Source organism: Paramormyrops kingsleyae, chromosome 9 (assembly GCF_048594095.1).
Source record: "Paramormyrops kingsleyae isolate MSU_618 chromosome 9, PKINGS_0.4, whole genome shotgun sequence".
Taxonomy (NCBI): Eukaryota; Metazoa; Chordata; class Actinopteri; order Osteoglossiformes; family Mormyridae; genus Paramormyrops; species Paramormyrops kingsleyae.
Window position 1 is genome coordinate 26605492 of NC_132805.1, and position 16117 is coordinate 26621608.

The 16117-nt window shown below is 44.5% G+C and overlaps 2 protein-coding genes across 4 annotated transcripts; one reads left to right on the plus strand and one right to left on the minus strand.

The window, feature by feature from the left end:
• Nucleotides 1–2571: 2571 nt before the first annotated feature.
• On the minus strand, nucleotides 2572–8756 carry rab13 (RAB13, member RAS oncogene family). 3 transcript variants are annotated; one of them, XM_023806292.2, is made up of 8 exons: nucleotides 8535–8756; nucleotides 7273–7333; nucleotides 6792–6852; nucleotides 6603–6680; nucleotides 4878–4967; nucleotides 3918–3983; nucleotides 3685–3735; nucleotides 2572–3451 (listed from the first exon to the last, which is right to left on the minus strand). In XM_023806292.2, exons 1-8 carry the CDS (start codon nucleotides 8572–8574, stop codon nucleotides 3377–3379), a joined length of 522 nt encoding a protein of 173 aa, XP_023662060.1. In that variant the 5' UTR covers nucleotides 8575–8756; the 3' UTR covers nucleotides 2572–3376. The 3 variants fall into 3 exon arrangements, with proteins under 3 accessions (XP_023662060.1, XP_023662059.1, XP_023662061.1); XM_023806291.1 differs by lacking the exon at nucleotides 8535–8756 and adding an exon at nucleotides 7926–8528; XM_023806293.2 differs by lacking the exon at nucleotides 8535–8756 and adding an exon at nucleotides 7793–7908.
• Nucleotides 8757–9048: 292 nt separating this feature from the next.
• Nucleotides 9049–11205, plus strand: rps27.2 (ribosomal protein S27, isoform 2). Its single transcript, XM_023806294.2, has 4 exons — nucleotides 9049–9171; nucleotides 9956–10064; nucleotides 10191–10301; nucleotides 10951–11205. The coding sequence occupies exons 1-4, from the start codon at nucleotides 9166–9168 to the stop codon at nucleotides 10977–10979; spliced, it is 255 nt and encodes an 84-aa protein (XP_023662062.1). The 5' UTR covers nucleotides 9049–9165; the 3' UTR covers nucleotides 10980–11205.
• The last annotated feature ends 4912 nt before the right edge of the window (nucleotides 11206–16117 follow it).

A 16117-nucleotide genomic window follows, 5' to 3' on the forward strand; every position in this document is an offset into this window, starting at 1 on the left:
TTTACGGTTCGACTTCTGAGATTCAGATCGAGTTCTAGGTAAAAAAAAATTTCGAACTCGCTGGTTCAAAATTCGAGTTCTAATGAGTTTGAGAACTGAGGTACCACTAATATTTTCATGGTGGCCCTAATCCTCTTCTGTAGATTTCTTAGTCCCCCTTGAAATTTTTTTGACCAGTTTCAGCTGATGTCTTCTGTTTTTTTGGCTGGTCCCATTTTAACAGTAATAAAGTGGCATCTGTGTAAGTTTGCATCAATTAAACTATAGACCAGTGGATGTAAAATCTGTCCTGTGTGGCACAGGTACAGTTCTGTTTAGTAAAAAAAAAAAACAAGACCTTTCATAATACATCATAAGTCAGTGAGAACAAGGCACCCCCACAGCATCACTGCAAGGGGAGAGGGGCGAGGTCACGGGCCCCTCTGAGGACCTCTGAGGACAGTGGGGCCCGAGGGCAGAGACCTCTGAGGACAGAGGAGTGGAGATTGTGTAGCACGGCACCTCAGAGCCTTCAGGGGAGTCACACCCATAACCTCTACAGCCACTTGTGTGTACTACTGTCCTTGTGTGGCATAATTGGCCAGGCTGGGACCTGTATCAATAAATTGATTTAAATGGTAGCTTACCACCAACCTGCTCTTCAGAGACACTGCTGATACACACTTTCAGAAACAAAAGTACCAGTTTGTACTTATAGGGGTAAAATTACATATATATCATTGGTGCAGTACTCTCAAAGGTCTGTGAATTGTACCATAGTGTAAGTGAATTTACCTTTTAAGGTACAGAAATGGACTCAAACATATTTGTGTACCGTTGGGGGTACATTCATGTTTTTTGTACCTTGGGGAACAAAACTGTACCAAGGAGGAACCTTTTGTTCTGACCGTGTAACAGATTAGCCACACTGCTGGATGTATTTGTAGTTAGTCTTTTTAAAAGGGAAAAAAAAAAAAAAAGTCAATCCATATTTCAACCACACTGGGTAGAGTGTGAGTCTGAGGCCTTTCTTGGCCAGGGAACACCCTGGATGGAATGCCAGTCCATCGCAGGGCACATACGCACACCAGCAAACACTATGGGCAATTCAGAGATGGCAGTTCACCTAATCGCATATTTTTGGACAACAAGAGGGTAGCAGAACAGAACTGGAGCCCCCCCCCCCCCATCCCCCTATATGGAGGGAACACGCAAAGTCCAAAGACAGAGAGAGGGCGGGATCCAAACAGCACTACCTACTGAGCCACAGCCTTTAAACGCAGTTGATATATGGAAATAACCATAAGCAAAGCTTTATAGTTATAGTTTAAGCAACAGGTATTCAAAATGTAGTTTAAAAACCAAAGCAACAACAAAAGGGCCCCTTGTATATATTTTGGGGTTTTTAGAATAGCATTTTTGTTAGATGGAAAATCTTGATTCTCTTATCTTTTCAGATGCTTGAAAATACAACCCCTTGAAAATGAGTGACACTAGCTACCGTGAGTCTGCCTGCAGTCGTCTCACGTTACATTGGCACATGTCATTTTAAGAGGGCACTGACTGTCTGGCATACCCCCCCAACCTCCCATGAGGTAAAATCCAAAGTCCAGGGCCGAATTTTAATCCCACTCCAGCCCTGAGTCACTGCAACTGCTCTCAAATGCAAACACAGCTAATGTGCAACATAAAATATATAATATAGATCTTAGCAGTATGCAAGAAACAGCCCTCAGAGACTCCTGGATCAATAGTGCCACTGAAGCCCCTGGTGGCCAATGTCACAACTGCAGTTTGGGGTCAGAACTGCTGCAGAGGGCAACAATCACAAGCAAGGTACCAAATACAAAAAAACATCTTAGAGGAGCTGAGAATCCATCTTTTATCCAATGTGCCTATTTTGTAGCGACGGAAATGACACCTGCAGAAACAGCCTCCAAATACTGAATAAAATGATACCACTCGTCCTGTCCACAAAAGCATACATTCAGCGGGACCGTGAACAAAAACAGAGGAAAAGTATTTCTGCAAAAATAAAACATCCCTCAGAAGAAAAGCCCTGAAACATGACAACTTCCACGCTATGGTTGAAAAAAAAAACCCCATAAAAACAGGAAGAGGTGCCCTGAAGGACTTCATGCCGTGAAGGTCGCAGGTTTCACTCATGGTTTAAGGAGAAGTCGCTGTGGTCCCCAACAGGAAGGTGCGTTCCCTGAATAACTGCCCTAAAGCACCATCTATACACGCAGGTGTATTATTTTGCTGAGCAAGTGTCAAGTAATCAACAAAACGGATACATGCAAAAATATCCCGTTAATGCATAGGCAGCACAGTGACTTGGACGTGGCGGAGATGTCACACGCCTCCGGACTTGTGGCTGCGATTCTACTCCCCAAACCGTGCGTCCGTGTGCGAGTCTTCGTGCTTCTTTCCCCACAATCCAAAACCATATAGTTAGTTCTTCCTATAAACTGCCATCACTGAGTGACTGCGTGCCCTGCACGAGATTGGCATCCTGTGCAGGGTGGCCCCTGCCTCACACCCCGTGTGAGAATGACTGGCATACAAAAAATAAAGACATTGGCAGCGCCATCAGATACACCCGCTTTTCTTGATTTTTTTTTATTATTATTATTGCATTTCAATTTTTACACTCTCATATATTTAAGCAGTTCATACATAATATGGCAGAAACATCTGTGAACTATATAAGGTTACAGGTGATATTTAATATGCGAAAGAGGTTTACAGAGTGAAAGACGAGACTGACAGTGATGAGAGCCAAACAGACGGGCCGAGTGTGAAAAGCCGTGTGCAGCACGAACGGAGCGACACTGAACTAGCAGCGGAGGAGTTCCCCACCCGCGCATCTGCCCGTCACCCACCTATAAACCGCTCCTCTCTCCCTCCTGCTTCTTTTTTATCCCTCTCCATCTCTCACGTAACTCTGTCCCACTCTCACATGCTCTACCCATTTGCTACCCCAGAGAAGTGACCCTTTTTACATCTTAAAACATTCTCAAAGCCAAAAGTTCAACATTTCATTGGCTTGGATGAATTTAAATCATTCTGAAAGGCTCTCTGAAGGAACCCCCACCAGTGTGTTCGGCTCTGGCCCGTGACGGTGCCTCTTTTTCGAGGTCAGGGTGCAACCCCGTGTGAGTGAGTGTGTAAGTGTGTGAGTCGGTGTGTTTACATGTGTGACTTGACTGACCATGCAGGTATTGTGATACAGTACCGTGCGGTACGACCCCAGTCCCCCCACCGTATTTTATCTTGGTCTATCCCCCTCCCATGTATCCAGCTCCACTGTGTTACCCTATCGTATTTTACAGCCCACCTCCTCACCCCCCGCCCCCGTAATACTGCTCCTTAGGCCCCCCATCCCTCAGCCAGCTCACAGCAGAACACATTTCGATGCCGCCTTCTTCTTCTCAGTGGAGGTCAGTTTGACTTCTCGACCCGCGGGACCCTACGAGGCAGAGGGAGCACAATCTGAGGCCTGGCACGAGCGGCTCAGCCCGACACAAAGCTGTACACGCGTGAAGCGCTTCTGAGGGGCTCGGACACCAGCACGCTCCTGGGGTACGGTGTCCCAGGACGCCCGGGATGGGCGAATCACAGCAAGATTGTCGCTGTGTGTGATGGAAAAGTGAGGGACTGTGTGTAGTTACATATGTTTAGAGGCATAGAGCAAGATCTCACCGATTTCTTGCTTGTCCTCAGCAGGATGTCTCGAGCCAAACCGATAAAAGACTGGGAACAGGAAGAACTCACTGAGCAACTCAAGGATTTGGCAAACATACATGGAAGGTTCAATCTGAGGCTCATGTCTATAAACACAGGAATGGGCACATTCTCCCATTACAGGCACAACGTTAACATGTAATGTCGCCGATGAATAGCTTGTGCAAACTCCACTCTCATCATTCACTCACCTCCTCTACATTAATGCTGGACTTTGCACTTGTCTCGAAGAATCGAATTCCATGATCCTTCGCGAGCTGTCAGGGCAATGACATCAGAATGATTACCGCCATCGTGAAAACATCGTGCCGCCATCGTACTGTCAAGAATGCTATCCTCAGATGACTGACACGTACAGCAATCGCTCATGAGGCAAACGTCTCACTCACCATGATGACAGGATAAGCTACAACCATGAAAGCTAAATTGCAGTTCTCTGTTAATTATAATTCCAGCATAACTTTAACTACTCTGGTGAGACGGATGAGTTGACAGACCTACAAAAAGAACCACAGAAAGCTTCGTGTTTGGATAAATCAGCCTTTGCTTTTGGGCCAGACATTTCCATATAGAACAACAAATTTTCTCATTTAATCTGCTTAATGTGAAGGAACCCCTCTGAATAAAGTAAACGTACTGAAGGTCAGAACTATTTTTCAGTACCAGTTATTGTTTAGAAATAAATCAACAAATGTTGTCAATTTTAATGACATTTAAATACTGAATTTCTCATTCATCTCTTTTCTCCAGGATAGTCCTTCAGTTAGATACAGACTAAAGTAAACAGATTAATCGACGCAAACACGGCTGGCAGCTCTGACTGGTCACATTCTGCTTTTATGTTTATTTACTGGACACTTTTGTCCAAAGTGACATGCAAGTGAGGATATAATAGCAGGGACAGCCAATCCCTGGAGCAATTGGGGTTAAGGGTCTTGTCAAGGGCCCAATGGTGACATCAGCCAGCCAATGGATTTGAACCAGTGACCTTCTGATACCTGGCATAGAGTCCTAACCCACAGAGTCACACACTTTGGCAGAAAAAGAATATAATTCTCAAAGTGAGTCCCAGGCTGAAGCTGAGGTCCATCAATGCCAAAGCTTAGACCTCCAGCACCAGGAAGCCCACAAGATCACAGGTCTTGCCTCACCTTCTCTCCTGCTTCCTTGGACACCTTTCTCTTGGCTTCGATGTCACACTTGTTGCCAAGCAACATCTGGTTGACTCCCGATGATGCATTCTGTAAAATATGGGGCTTCTCAATTACTCTCATCCAAGGCTACACAAACTCATCTACTTATCTAGTTTCATTTAGTAAATATGGTAGAATCTGGCTCAGAAATGCGATCAATGACATAATTGGTTTATTTAATCAAAGGTGATGTAGAAAATCACACAAGTTAAAATCTTTAAACAGAAATGGGTGCATAATCTTGTATGATACTGAAACTATGCTGGTTATAGGGCTGGGACGATTATTTGACGTAATCGACGATGTCGATTATAAAAATGCGTTGACGTGGAATTTTATTGTCGACGCGTTGTGTAAAACTACGTAAATGTTTTGCAACTGTAATGCACTAGTGATTAACTGAATGTATTGTAAGGGAAAGTACTTTATCCCCTCAGGAGCACGTTAACACTGTCCTTTAAGAATCACGCAATAAAACAGTCTGCTAATAACTGAACTTTACTGTCCACCTGATGATCTCTTTGCCACTCGAGAGCTACAATATTTTATTTATTGGACCAGCGGCATGGTTTTCTTTTACAATACAAAGTTATTCCGCTAATTATAGACTGAATTCCGATATAGTTTTGTCTAATATCGCCGGTGCCGGCAATGCCGCACTATTTTGTAAGGCATGCACTGGCCAATCATGTAGCACTTCTCTCATAAATATTAATGAGACATCTCCTACCACCCTGCAAAAAGGAAATTTGCTGCCCGCCCCCCACACACAAGGCAACATGGCTGCGTCTACCAGCAGAGCTCCGGAGACTCTGGAGAAACACGCGGCAGTCTAGCATAGAAATACTATTGAATCTCTTAAGATTTGCCATATTTGTTAATAATGCTCTAATGTTTAAAAAATCTTTTAATAAATTGAAATGTTAATGAGAATTTCAGATTTGTGTGTGGGGGGAGGGGTGAATTGTTGTACTAAATGACTAACTTGAAAATAATTGCTTATCAATAAATTTATCATCAGATCAATCGAAAAATTAATTGTTAGATTACTCGAATAATCAAAAAAAATAATCGCTAGATTAATCATTTAAAGAATAATCATTTGGGACAGCACTAGTTGGTTAGACTAGAAACTACTCATTCTGCAACCAATTAAATTATGAAACTCATTAAATTACATTAATTAACCTTTAGCTGACATTAATGTGTTTCTAAAGCCTGATAAACTGTTAATGACATAATATTCTTAAATACATCAATTCAAATCAGTTTCTTAAATCAGGAAGATCGACATTGCAAACAGCTAATCGGTCCCATTCTCATAGGGTGACCAGACAATCCATGTCAGGGAGGACACTTGGAGCTACTTCAGGTTTTACAAACTACTTTCAAACTGAAAGGCTCCTGTGCTTGGCTTAGTAGATCAGCTCTTCTTGCGCTTTGATTGGTTTGTTTCCTTGACTGAAAGACTCATCAAGCTGTTTCATATTGGCATTAGTGACACATGCATGATTATAGGAGACTGACCAATCGGCACACAGCAAGAACTCAGTGCTCAAGTGAAATCCAGGTCCGTTTAATTGAAATGGTAATTAACAATTCCTGTCCTAGCTCAGAGCGTTCTCCCTGACATGGATTATCTGGTCACCCTACATTCTCCTGATTTCATCCGCCCTCTCTCACCTCTTTGATGCTCTTCATCCAGTTCTGGATGTTCTCAAAGGACTTCTCATCAGTGATGTCATACACCAGGATAATGCCCTTGAGGTAGAGTCATAGACATTATGCAATGGATTCTCCGAGTGCTCTGACTCGGAAATTACTTTATGACACGAGACCTGTTTTCTGTGTGCAGGGTGTGTACAGACTCACCATTGCTCCTCTGTAGTACGCTGTAGTAATAGTCTTAAACCTCTCCTGTCCTGCTGTGTCCCTGTTAATACACAAACCACACTGACAACGAACCCAGCCTATCCCACAAAACTGTGCCGGAACAAGCAGTCATTTACACGCTGCACAAACGTTTGACCGTTTATCTGCATACTGTAACCACTATGCAGTCAATTTGTTGAAACTGTCAACATTGTAACAGCACTTAACATACAAGCAGGCAGATTTTATTAATCCTGTTTTTCTTTCCATAATAGCTACATTTAGTGTACAACAGTTATCACAATATTGTCATAATATCAATATTCATGAGACATCTCCAAATGCCTGCCATAAGCTTCCTGTTTAACAGCACACAAACGACTACACTCCGCAGCACAATTTATAGCACACACCACATTGCACATACTGCACTGAGTTCGCAATAATATGTTCACATCACTTACACACAGGAAATTCTTACCAGATTTGCAGTTTTACTTTCTTTCCTTCTACATCTATTGTTTTAACCTTAAAGTCAATGCCTGTAGACAGGACAGTAGGGAGGGGGGGAAGTGAGAAAAGGGAGGCTTCATTTGAGTCGCGACATTGGCAATACATCAAATCTAGGTCGGGTCGATTAAACACCTCGAAATTCTGAGAATGCCCTGCAGTCTTTGGCAAAGCTGTTGCATTTTGTAATAATAAAGCCAGACACCAAGCAGGGAAGGGCACTCACAACGATATGGATGAGCACACAAAAAAAGCCATTCCAGGGACGAGAGCCATTATGTCTGAGCACAGAATGAGAGATTGCAAAAGAGATAGGGTCCCAAGGGTGGGGGTGTAGCAAGAAACTGGAGGTAAAGGACATACGAGAAGAAGATGTGAAGAACTTGGCAAGATGGACGCAAACAAAGAATTTTAGATGGAGAGATAGGCACTTTCTGGAGAAGCAAGAAGTGAATGGTCGGGTAGAAAGTTAAATACAGACAGGTACTGACATGAAGGCAGCACTCCGGGAACTTCAGTAGTCATAGGTGTGCGCCAGAACAGGCAGCAGCGGTTGAGGGAGCAAAGTTGTATTAAACTGACAGCATCAGTAAAAAAAAACACCGCATTCGAACAGATATTTACCAATAGTGGATATGTAAGTGGAGTTGAAGTTATCGTCTGCGAATCGGATGATCAAACAAGTTTTTCCGACACCACTATCTCCGATTAACAGCAGTTTAAATAAAAAGTCATACTTCTTCGCCATAGTTATGTATTTGTATTTCAATACAAAAAGCCGCTTTCGATATAAAAATAAATCCAAAACTAATAAATACAACTATCTCCAAAACGAAGGTTCTCAATGGAATATTGATTTTTCCGAACACAAACTGACTTTGTTTTAGTCGCTTTTCTTATGCTTGAATTTTATTTTTCCATGAACAATGTCAAGGAAAAGAATCCCCGTCCTCTCCAGCGGTTCTGTTCTTCCGAGCAAAAAGAAAAAGTTAAAGGTTGCCTCGATTGTTTCTGCTCATTTCGAAGTTTTGCTTTTTCACATAACTATAATCCAGTGTGGTTGAAAAACGACGGGCACCTCTTTTTCAGCCAGCAGTCATGTATAAGTTCAGCTCCACATAAAGTCGGTATTTACTGTGTTCCGAGTTCCCGAAAGTTTACGTGGAAAGGGAGAGGTTCACAAATATTTCGCTTTCGGAAAAGGGAGTAGGACAGTGGGAATGGGACACTTACCTTCTGCACCGAGAGGGGGCGACATATCGTATGTTGGCATTCTCCGTAATGTTGACACGAGTTAAACCTTATTTTATATAGCGATTTAGTAAAATATACGGATGTTTATCGTAGAATCTCAAAAACGAGTGTTATTACCAGGTTTCACCTCGGTTTAAAAGCCCAACTAACGGTTCATTTATTTAAATATTTATGGTTGAAACACCGGCTTGTCAGTTCATTGTACTGTGGGATTAAATGGTCACATGCTGGATTAGGTAGATTATTCTGTGGCTACCTATATAGCCAGTGGCTCTTAAGAATAAATACATGGCTGATGTGTTTATTTTACATCTGAATTTTTGTATATAAAAAATAAAAGCGTCAGCTATAATGAGACATATTTTCATAGTCATCTTACCCCTTAATTAATGAAGCATTGAAATGAAATGTTTCCATTCCGAAACTACGTTAGACAATGGCGACCTCATCAATATGGCCACAAATACCTCCCTTGTCGCTGTTGCTTTACACGTACACTTTCAAAAATGGCGGTTCGGCAACTTCCTGCCCCTGCGCACGAGCCCCGTTTATATTAGGAGCCTGCTTCCGGTTCTTCCTTCTTTTCGGCAGCGGCTACTAACTCGCCAACATGCCAGTAAGTGTGTTCGCCACATATAAACCGCGGGATTATCCCTGAAACGTGTGCCAACGAACGGATTAACGAATCGTAGCGAGATATTGAATGCATTTGCGTTGTTTTGAGGAAAGTATCGATGAAGAGCTACTGATAAAACAAAAGAAATTTGTAATGTAGAACGTGTTGTGAGCGCCACTTAGAAAATAAGATGGCGGCGTACACGAAGCATGCAGCGTTTTAACACTACTTTGTTAATCTGCTCTGTAGATTGTATTTGAGCGTTATTTATACGGATGTTCATTAATGCTGCTTGATTATTCGTTATACGATGCGATTCGTGATCGTTAACCCGTTTAAGTGTAATTAAATTTTAGAGAGAACCTGTTCTGACGCATTAGGAAATTGGCCTCCGGGATCAGCGTGCATCTTGTATTTATGTGTTACATTTTCTGTCCTAAATAATATACTGTGAAACACACGGGAAGTTGGATCGTAATGTTTGTTTAGTGATTATTTTATTAGTATTTAGTAAATTAGTATTGGTTCGGATATTCCGAGCGATTTATCAGACATTTGTTGTAATTTCGTGGCACTTAATTGGCGGAGTTGTGATACAGCTTGTGATATTTCTAACTAAATTTTAGTTTTTTAGATATTTATGTTTCATATTTACAAAGCAGGTATTGGTTGCAGTGTAAAGGTTTTTAGAGGAAGTTGTTTGTGGTGCGGAAAGCAGGACTTGGGCGATTTTCCACATAAATTTGCGCCTTTTAGTAAGTGCTGTCGCCCCCCCCCCCCTCAGCTCGCAAAGGACCTGTTGCACCCATCCCCCGAAGAAGAGAAGAGGAGGCACAAGAAGAAGCGCCTCGTGCAGAGCCCCAACTCCTACTTCATGGATGTTAAATGTCCAGGTTGGTCCCCACTGCAGATGTGATGTGATTGAGCCTTGATGATCCAGGTATCGGTTTAACCTGCAGTGTTTGGGCCATCACGTGACACACAAGTGTGAGCTTCCCCTCTTCGGTGTTTCTCTGTAGGATGCTACAAGATCACCACAGTGTTCAGCCATGCGCAGACAGTGGTGCTCTGTGTGGGTTGCTCTACGGTGCTGTGCCAGCCCACTGGTGGGAAAGCCCGTCTTACAGAAGGTAAGTCCGCCCAGTGCCCCATGTGAGGTGAAGTTGGGCTTCTTGGGTGCCTGTGTGTCATGAGAAATTTGGTGGAATTAAAATTTTAAAAGGTTTAGAGCATTTTGCAATTGTCAGGTCTTGGTACTAAACTCTACTAGCCATTCTCCAGTCTAACCTGTTTATTTCATGTCTGTATTACATAATCATAAAAAAATGAGCTTCTACTGTGTTGTGTGCCTCCTTGTCGGGAATGTTTATTTAATTGTGTACCTCTAAACTCTTCATTTTATTGTAACTTACTGATGGATTTTTTTTTTTGGTCTTGGAAATTGAATCAAAATGCATCTTTCGAAGTAGCCTTGGTGACAATGGAGGGAGTGTCCATTTCATCCCTGGAGGATGAGAAACGTTGGATATGTTGTCTTAAGTGAAAGCTGAATGGACGTGTCTTGCATTGTTACATTTAATAGCTCCCTACTTTATTGTCATTAAACTGAATTAAAGATTTATCCTTGGTTTATCTGAAAATTGATCTGCAATTTTACTTAAGTTTGCCTGTGGTATGTGGTACAGGAAATGAGGTTTTGTTCTGTTTGTCCAAAGTGGAGTTGCACACTTCCTGCTGAGCCTTACATCCACCATGACCTGACGCTCTCTTTGCCTACAGGTTGTTCATTCCGGAGAAAGCAGCACTAGAGCCTTTGGCCCTGAGCGGCGGGGGGGCAGAGGTGGGGTTACAACAGCAGGATTTCACTCTGGTCACCTGGCTGCAAGCTGCAATTTGGATGTGGAGTTTTGAACACCGGAGACGAGGCTTTTGAATGAGCCCCTCCTATGTACGGGGAAGAGCCTGACTACCCGGACTGGCTTGCTGTAACTCCTGCCTCTACCTGTCTTTCTCCCAATAAAACATTTCGCTAAAGGATTGCATTACATGTGCTTTTTGGTTTTACTGTAAAATCCCGTTATAACTGACTTCAAGGGACCTGGCAAAACAGTCCGTTACATCCAAAGTTGCTGTATGCCCAGAACACAACTACAGGACACCATTTACTCATGCCACACCTCAGCAGACACACTTGTGGTATAGATTATTATATTGTACATGTAGTCATCCAACTTTACCTGAGCAGATGTGTAACTATTAATAATCCCGTCTATGTATCTGCGCTGGATATCACCAGCATGCCACGTGCCTTGTATGTGGAGCCTGCATGTCTGTTATAACCGAACAAAACTACAGCTAAAAGCAGCCCTGGGGACCAAATTTTCCGATATAAGCGAGATTCTGTTATATGCGATGTTGCATATGTATATGCTTTTTCTGCATGTTCGTAAAGGCGAACGGCTGGGACCAGCGGACTTTGTCCATCATAGACGTTATTCCATTATAAGCGAGTCCACTATAAGGGGATTTTACTGTTGTTCATTCCTCAGTATTAAAATAACTTTTGTGAATGTATGGCTCTTTCCAGCCATGGTTGAAAACTTTAATGCTGATTGTCTGATATTGATTGTGTCAGTTTGCACCAGTTTTAGGCCTGTCAAACTAGTCTTTACCTTGAGCTGAAGACCCTTGTAATAAGCTAAAGGCAGCTATTTTGTATATTTAAAGAGATTTCAGAATCTTCCTGGTAAGTTTTGTACATTAGAGATAAAAACCCTGGAACAGATCCGATTGGCTAACTGGCTTAACGGCTGCTATTCATTTCCGGGGGTGTGGGGGGGGGGATTCCTTTTACCCATCACAGTTAGCTCTGTTATCGGAATCGGAGAGGAGGTTGGCTTCCGTATCCTACTGGGTGCACCCTGAGCAGTGCCCTATGCATGCCACATGAAGGCAAACCATGCAATCAGAGGGGGGTTAGTGAGCTGCTGTTTGAGTGGGCTGGGCCATGCTTTCCCTCCAGCCTGAGGGTTCCTCATTTGCAGGAGTGATGGTGCTGATCTCCCAGCTTATCTGTAGGGTGTGTCAGGTGTCCTGGCTTTGTCTTCCATGAATTGGGCCCTGCTCTGAGCACACAGTAGGTTATTTACACAAACACACACTAGGGAGGGAGAATGCTGGGTGCTGCTGGTAATACATTGTTGGGTCTCGACCCAATGGTTGAGTAACATCTCAACATGGTAAAATCAGTGGGTAGAGGTGCCTGTCCTGCAGAATTGTGAGGTAGGGCTATTCACAGGCACCACAAGGTGGTTGTGGATCTGTTTCCATGGTAAGTGGGAGGAGTGTAAGGCAGGGGTATATTTACATGTGAATTTGTATGTAGCAGATGCTTCTGTCCAAAAATATTTAGAGCAGTTTGGGTTAAGGGTCTTGCTCAAGGGCCCAGCAGTGATTGGACTGCTGGTTGTGGGATTCAAACCCACAAGCATGTGAACATGGGTGAAGATCCTAACCTGCTGAGCTGAACTCCGCCCCTTATGAAAAAATATGTAAACATAAAAGAAAATGTTTGCCTTCATTTATACAACTGAGGAAGCAGGGTGAGTCAGTCCCTGGAGCAAATAAGGTCACATTTCTACCCATGGGATTTGAACCAGTGACCTTATGCTCACAGGCAAAGCAGCCTAACCTGCTAGATCACATAAGCATCTTCCATTCCCCTGCAATGAGGGCAGGATGCAGGTAGAGGCAGAACAGCTGCACGGCCGGGCAAGGAGGGACACAGAAGAGGCAAGGAGTCAAACCAGTGAGGCACTGACATCATACAGCTCTACCAACCCGAAGAGGCAGGGAGGGAAAGGTGTGGGGGGGGGGGGGTCATTAGCTTCACAGAAATTGAAACGCCATCAAACGTCATCCCACACCACCTGCACCCAAAAAGCTGTCACTGTCTCTACTCTCCACTTATCTTAACGGTGCTCAAATTGTAGAGCGAAGTTGTTAAATCCTGCCACCAGGGGGCGCCAAATGGCCAAAAAGCTGGCATTGAGCTAAAAAGGAAAAGAAAAGATTGTTAAAAAAAAAAAAAAAACCTAATGATGGAATTGTAAAGAAAGACAAACACTACACCAATGGCTCTTCATTCATTCACAGGGCTCAAATTACGTTGCTTCAGGACTAACTTTTACATCAAAGGGCTTTTTCCACAAAGCAAGAATTGGTGACATTATAATGGCTAATTTGCATCATACTGTGGATAGGAGAGTTCCACATTGACCATGTCAATATATAAACGAGATTCCCATCGTTACACAAAAATAGGCATGGGGTCCCAGCCAGCTCCACTATCACCTGTACAGGACAAAGCATGACAAATTAGCATCACATTGCCAACACACTGAGATGTTTAGGGCCTTTCAGAGCCTTTCTTCTGTTCCTCTTTGAGGGCCTACTGCCCCCTTCCCAGCATGTTGCCCACCTCTGTCCCAGCATGCTTTGCAAGGACCTCCCCTGTGATTGGGTAAATTGAGTGAAAATGGAGATCACATTCCTGCTTCCATGGTGGCCTTTCAAAGAGAGGGAAAAAAAATTGAATCAAATTTCATCTGAGACAACTGCTGGGCTGAAGAAACACGTAAATTTATGCTAACAGATGATTGAAACGCAGATCATTTCAGGCCCGGCATGTACCATCCGCAGACACCAGGGGGAGACCTCATCCACAGGAACAGAGAGATGGTGGCCTGAGGGTTGGGGTCCCCCTGAAACCTCAGTGTCACACCATCCTGGACTGGAAATGAGTGCCTGTTGCTGTCTGGAGTGACCTGGAGCCGGTCATCTGTGAGGAAGAGCAAAGGTAAGTGCAGTGGAGCAGAGGATCAGGTGGCTGAGAATACCGGACACAAGCCATTAACGCCAATCGGGTGTAGTCGCAGTGTCCTGTTACCAGCACAGCCTAATGCAGCTGTCAGCTGTGATGAGAGCGTGTCTGTTGTGATAATGGAACTGCTGACCTAGATCAGAGTCCTGACGTGGACAGTTCAGCCAAGGGGCAAGCCTAGCCCCCCCAGTGCAGCCTGGAGATGGAGAACAAGTGCAGAGACCCCGCTGCTGATGCCTAGGAAGAGACAGTCAAAGTCCCTGAGTGTCTTCTGCGTGGTGCTGCGTGGAGCCGTGACCTAACAGCTCAGGGCAGGATACGGGGATTCGCAGGCTGCCGGCGGCGTGATGCTCAGGGCAGGATACGGGGATATACAGGCTGCCGGCGGCGTGGTGCTCAGGGCAGGATACGGGGATATACAGGCTGCCGGCGGCGTGGTGCTCAGGGCAGGATACGGGGATTCGCAGGCTGCCGGCGGCGTGATGCTCAGGGCAGGATACGGGGATATACAGGCTGCCGGCGGCGTGGTGCTCAGGGCAGGATACGGGGATATGCAGGCTGGCGGCGGCGTGATGCTCAGGGCAGGATACGGGGATATACAGGCTGCCGGCGGCGTGGTGCTCAGGGCAGGATACGGGGATTCGCAGGCTGCCGGCGGCGTGATGCTCAGGGCAGGATACGGGGATATACAGGCTGCCGGCGGCGTGGTGCTCAGGGCAGGATACGGGGATATACAGGCTGCTGGCGGCGTGGTGCTCAGGGCAGGATACGGGGATATACAGGCTGCCGGCGGCGTGGTGCTCAGGGCAGGATACGGGGATATACAGGCTGCCGGCGGCGTGGTGCTCAGGGCAGGATACGGGGATATACAGGCTGCCGGCGGCGTGGTGCTCAGGGCAGGATACGGGGATATACAGGCTGCCGGCGGCGTGGTGCTCAGGGCAGGATACGGGGATATACAGGCTGGCGGCGGCGTGACAGAAAGGGAGTGTTGAGTTATACTGGGGCCTGTGCTCCATAGGGGTGACGTTCATGATTCACTCTTACGCCACTTCTAGACTCACAGGAACCCCACTCCTGTAACCTCACGCTAAATACCATTGACTTCATTAAGCATTAAATGATGACAATGGTGATTAAAATGTTTTAAATCCATATCATCAGTCTGTGACACAGACAGGCAGCATTAATGTAAAGAGCACTGACCTGGTTCAGACCAAACTGGCTCCCAACCTTCACCCTGTGAGGGAGCAGGTCAGAGGTCAGAGAAAGGTCACAAGGGATCCTTCTGTACAGACAGGCCAGGCCCCTGAGTGTGTGTGTGTGCCATAGAAATGAATGAACGGTTCCCATAATGATATGTTTACCCAACGTGTGTGTGTGTGTGTGTGTGCATGACCTTGTGTGTGTGTGTGTGCCTGCATACTTGTGTATCTGTGCATGTCTGTGTGTGCGCGCACATGTTTTTATATGTATGTGTGTGTGCATGTCCGTGTGTGTGTGTGTGTGTGGACACGTGTGCATATGTGTATATGTGTGTGTGTACATGTGCATGTGTGTGTGTGCACATTCATGTGTGTGTGTGTGTGTGTGTGTGTGCGGGAAGGTGTGCATCTGTGGGTGCGTGTGTGGATTATGGTTATATTACATTGTGGGGACCAGATGTTCACCACAATGTAATAAAAACATGTTATGTTGACGTTGTGAATGCAATCAAAAAACTAAAAATCAACCAAAAGTCTCATATTTTGTTTGGTTACTTATGGATAAGTTTAGGACTGGGTAGTGGTTAAGGTCATCATGTTGTGATTATAGTTTTCTGCAGAGAAATTAATGGAGAGTCCCCACAAAGATATAATTACAAACCTGTGTTTGTGTGTGTGTGTGTGTGTGTGTGTGTGTGTGTGTTCTGCATGCACACTTCTTTCAGAACGTATCGAGAATAAAGGTAGAAGTTGTTTTTTGTTCCTATTAAACAGCAGAGAAATGCCTTTTAAAGATGAAAAGTGCACTCAAGTAATAATCAAACAATTGACTTGGCAAGACTGCTACCTAATCTGAATT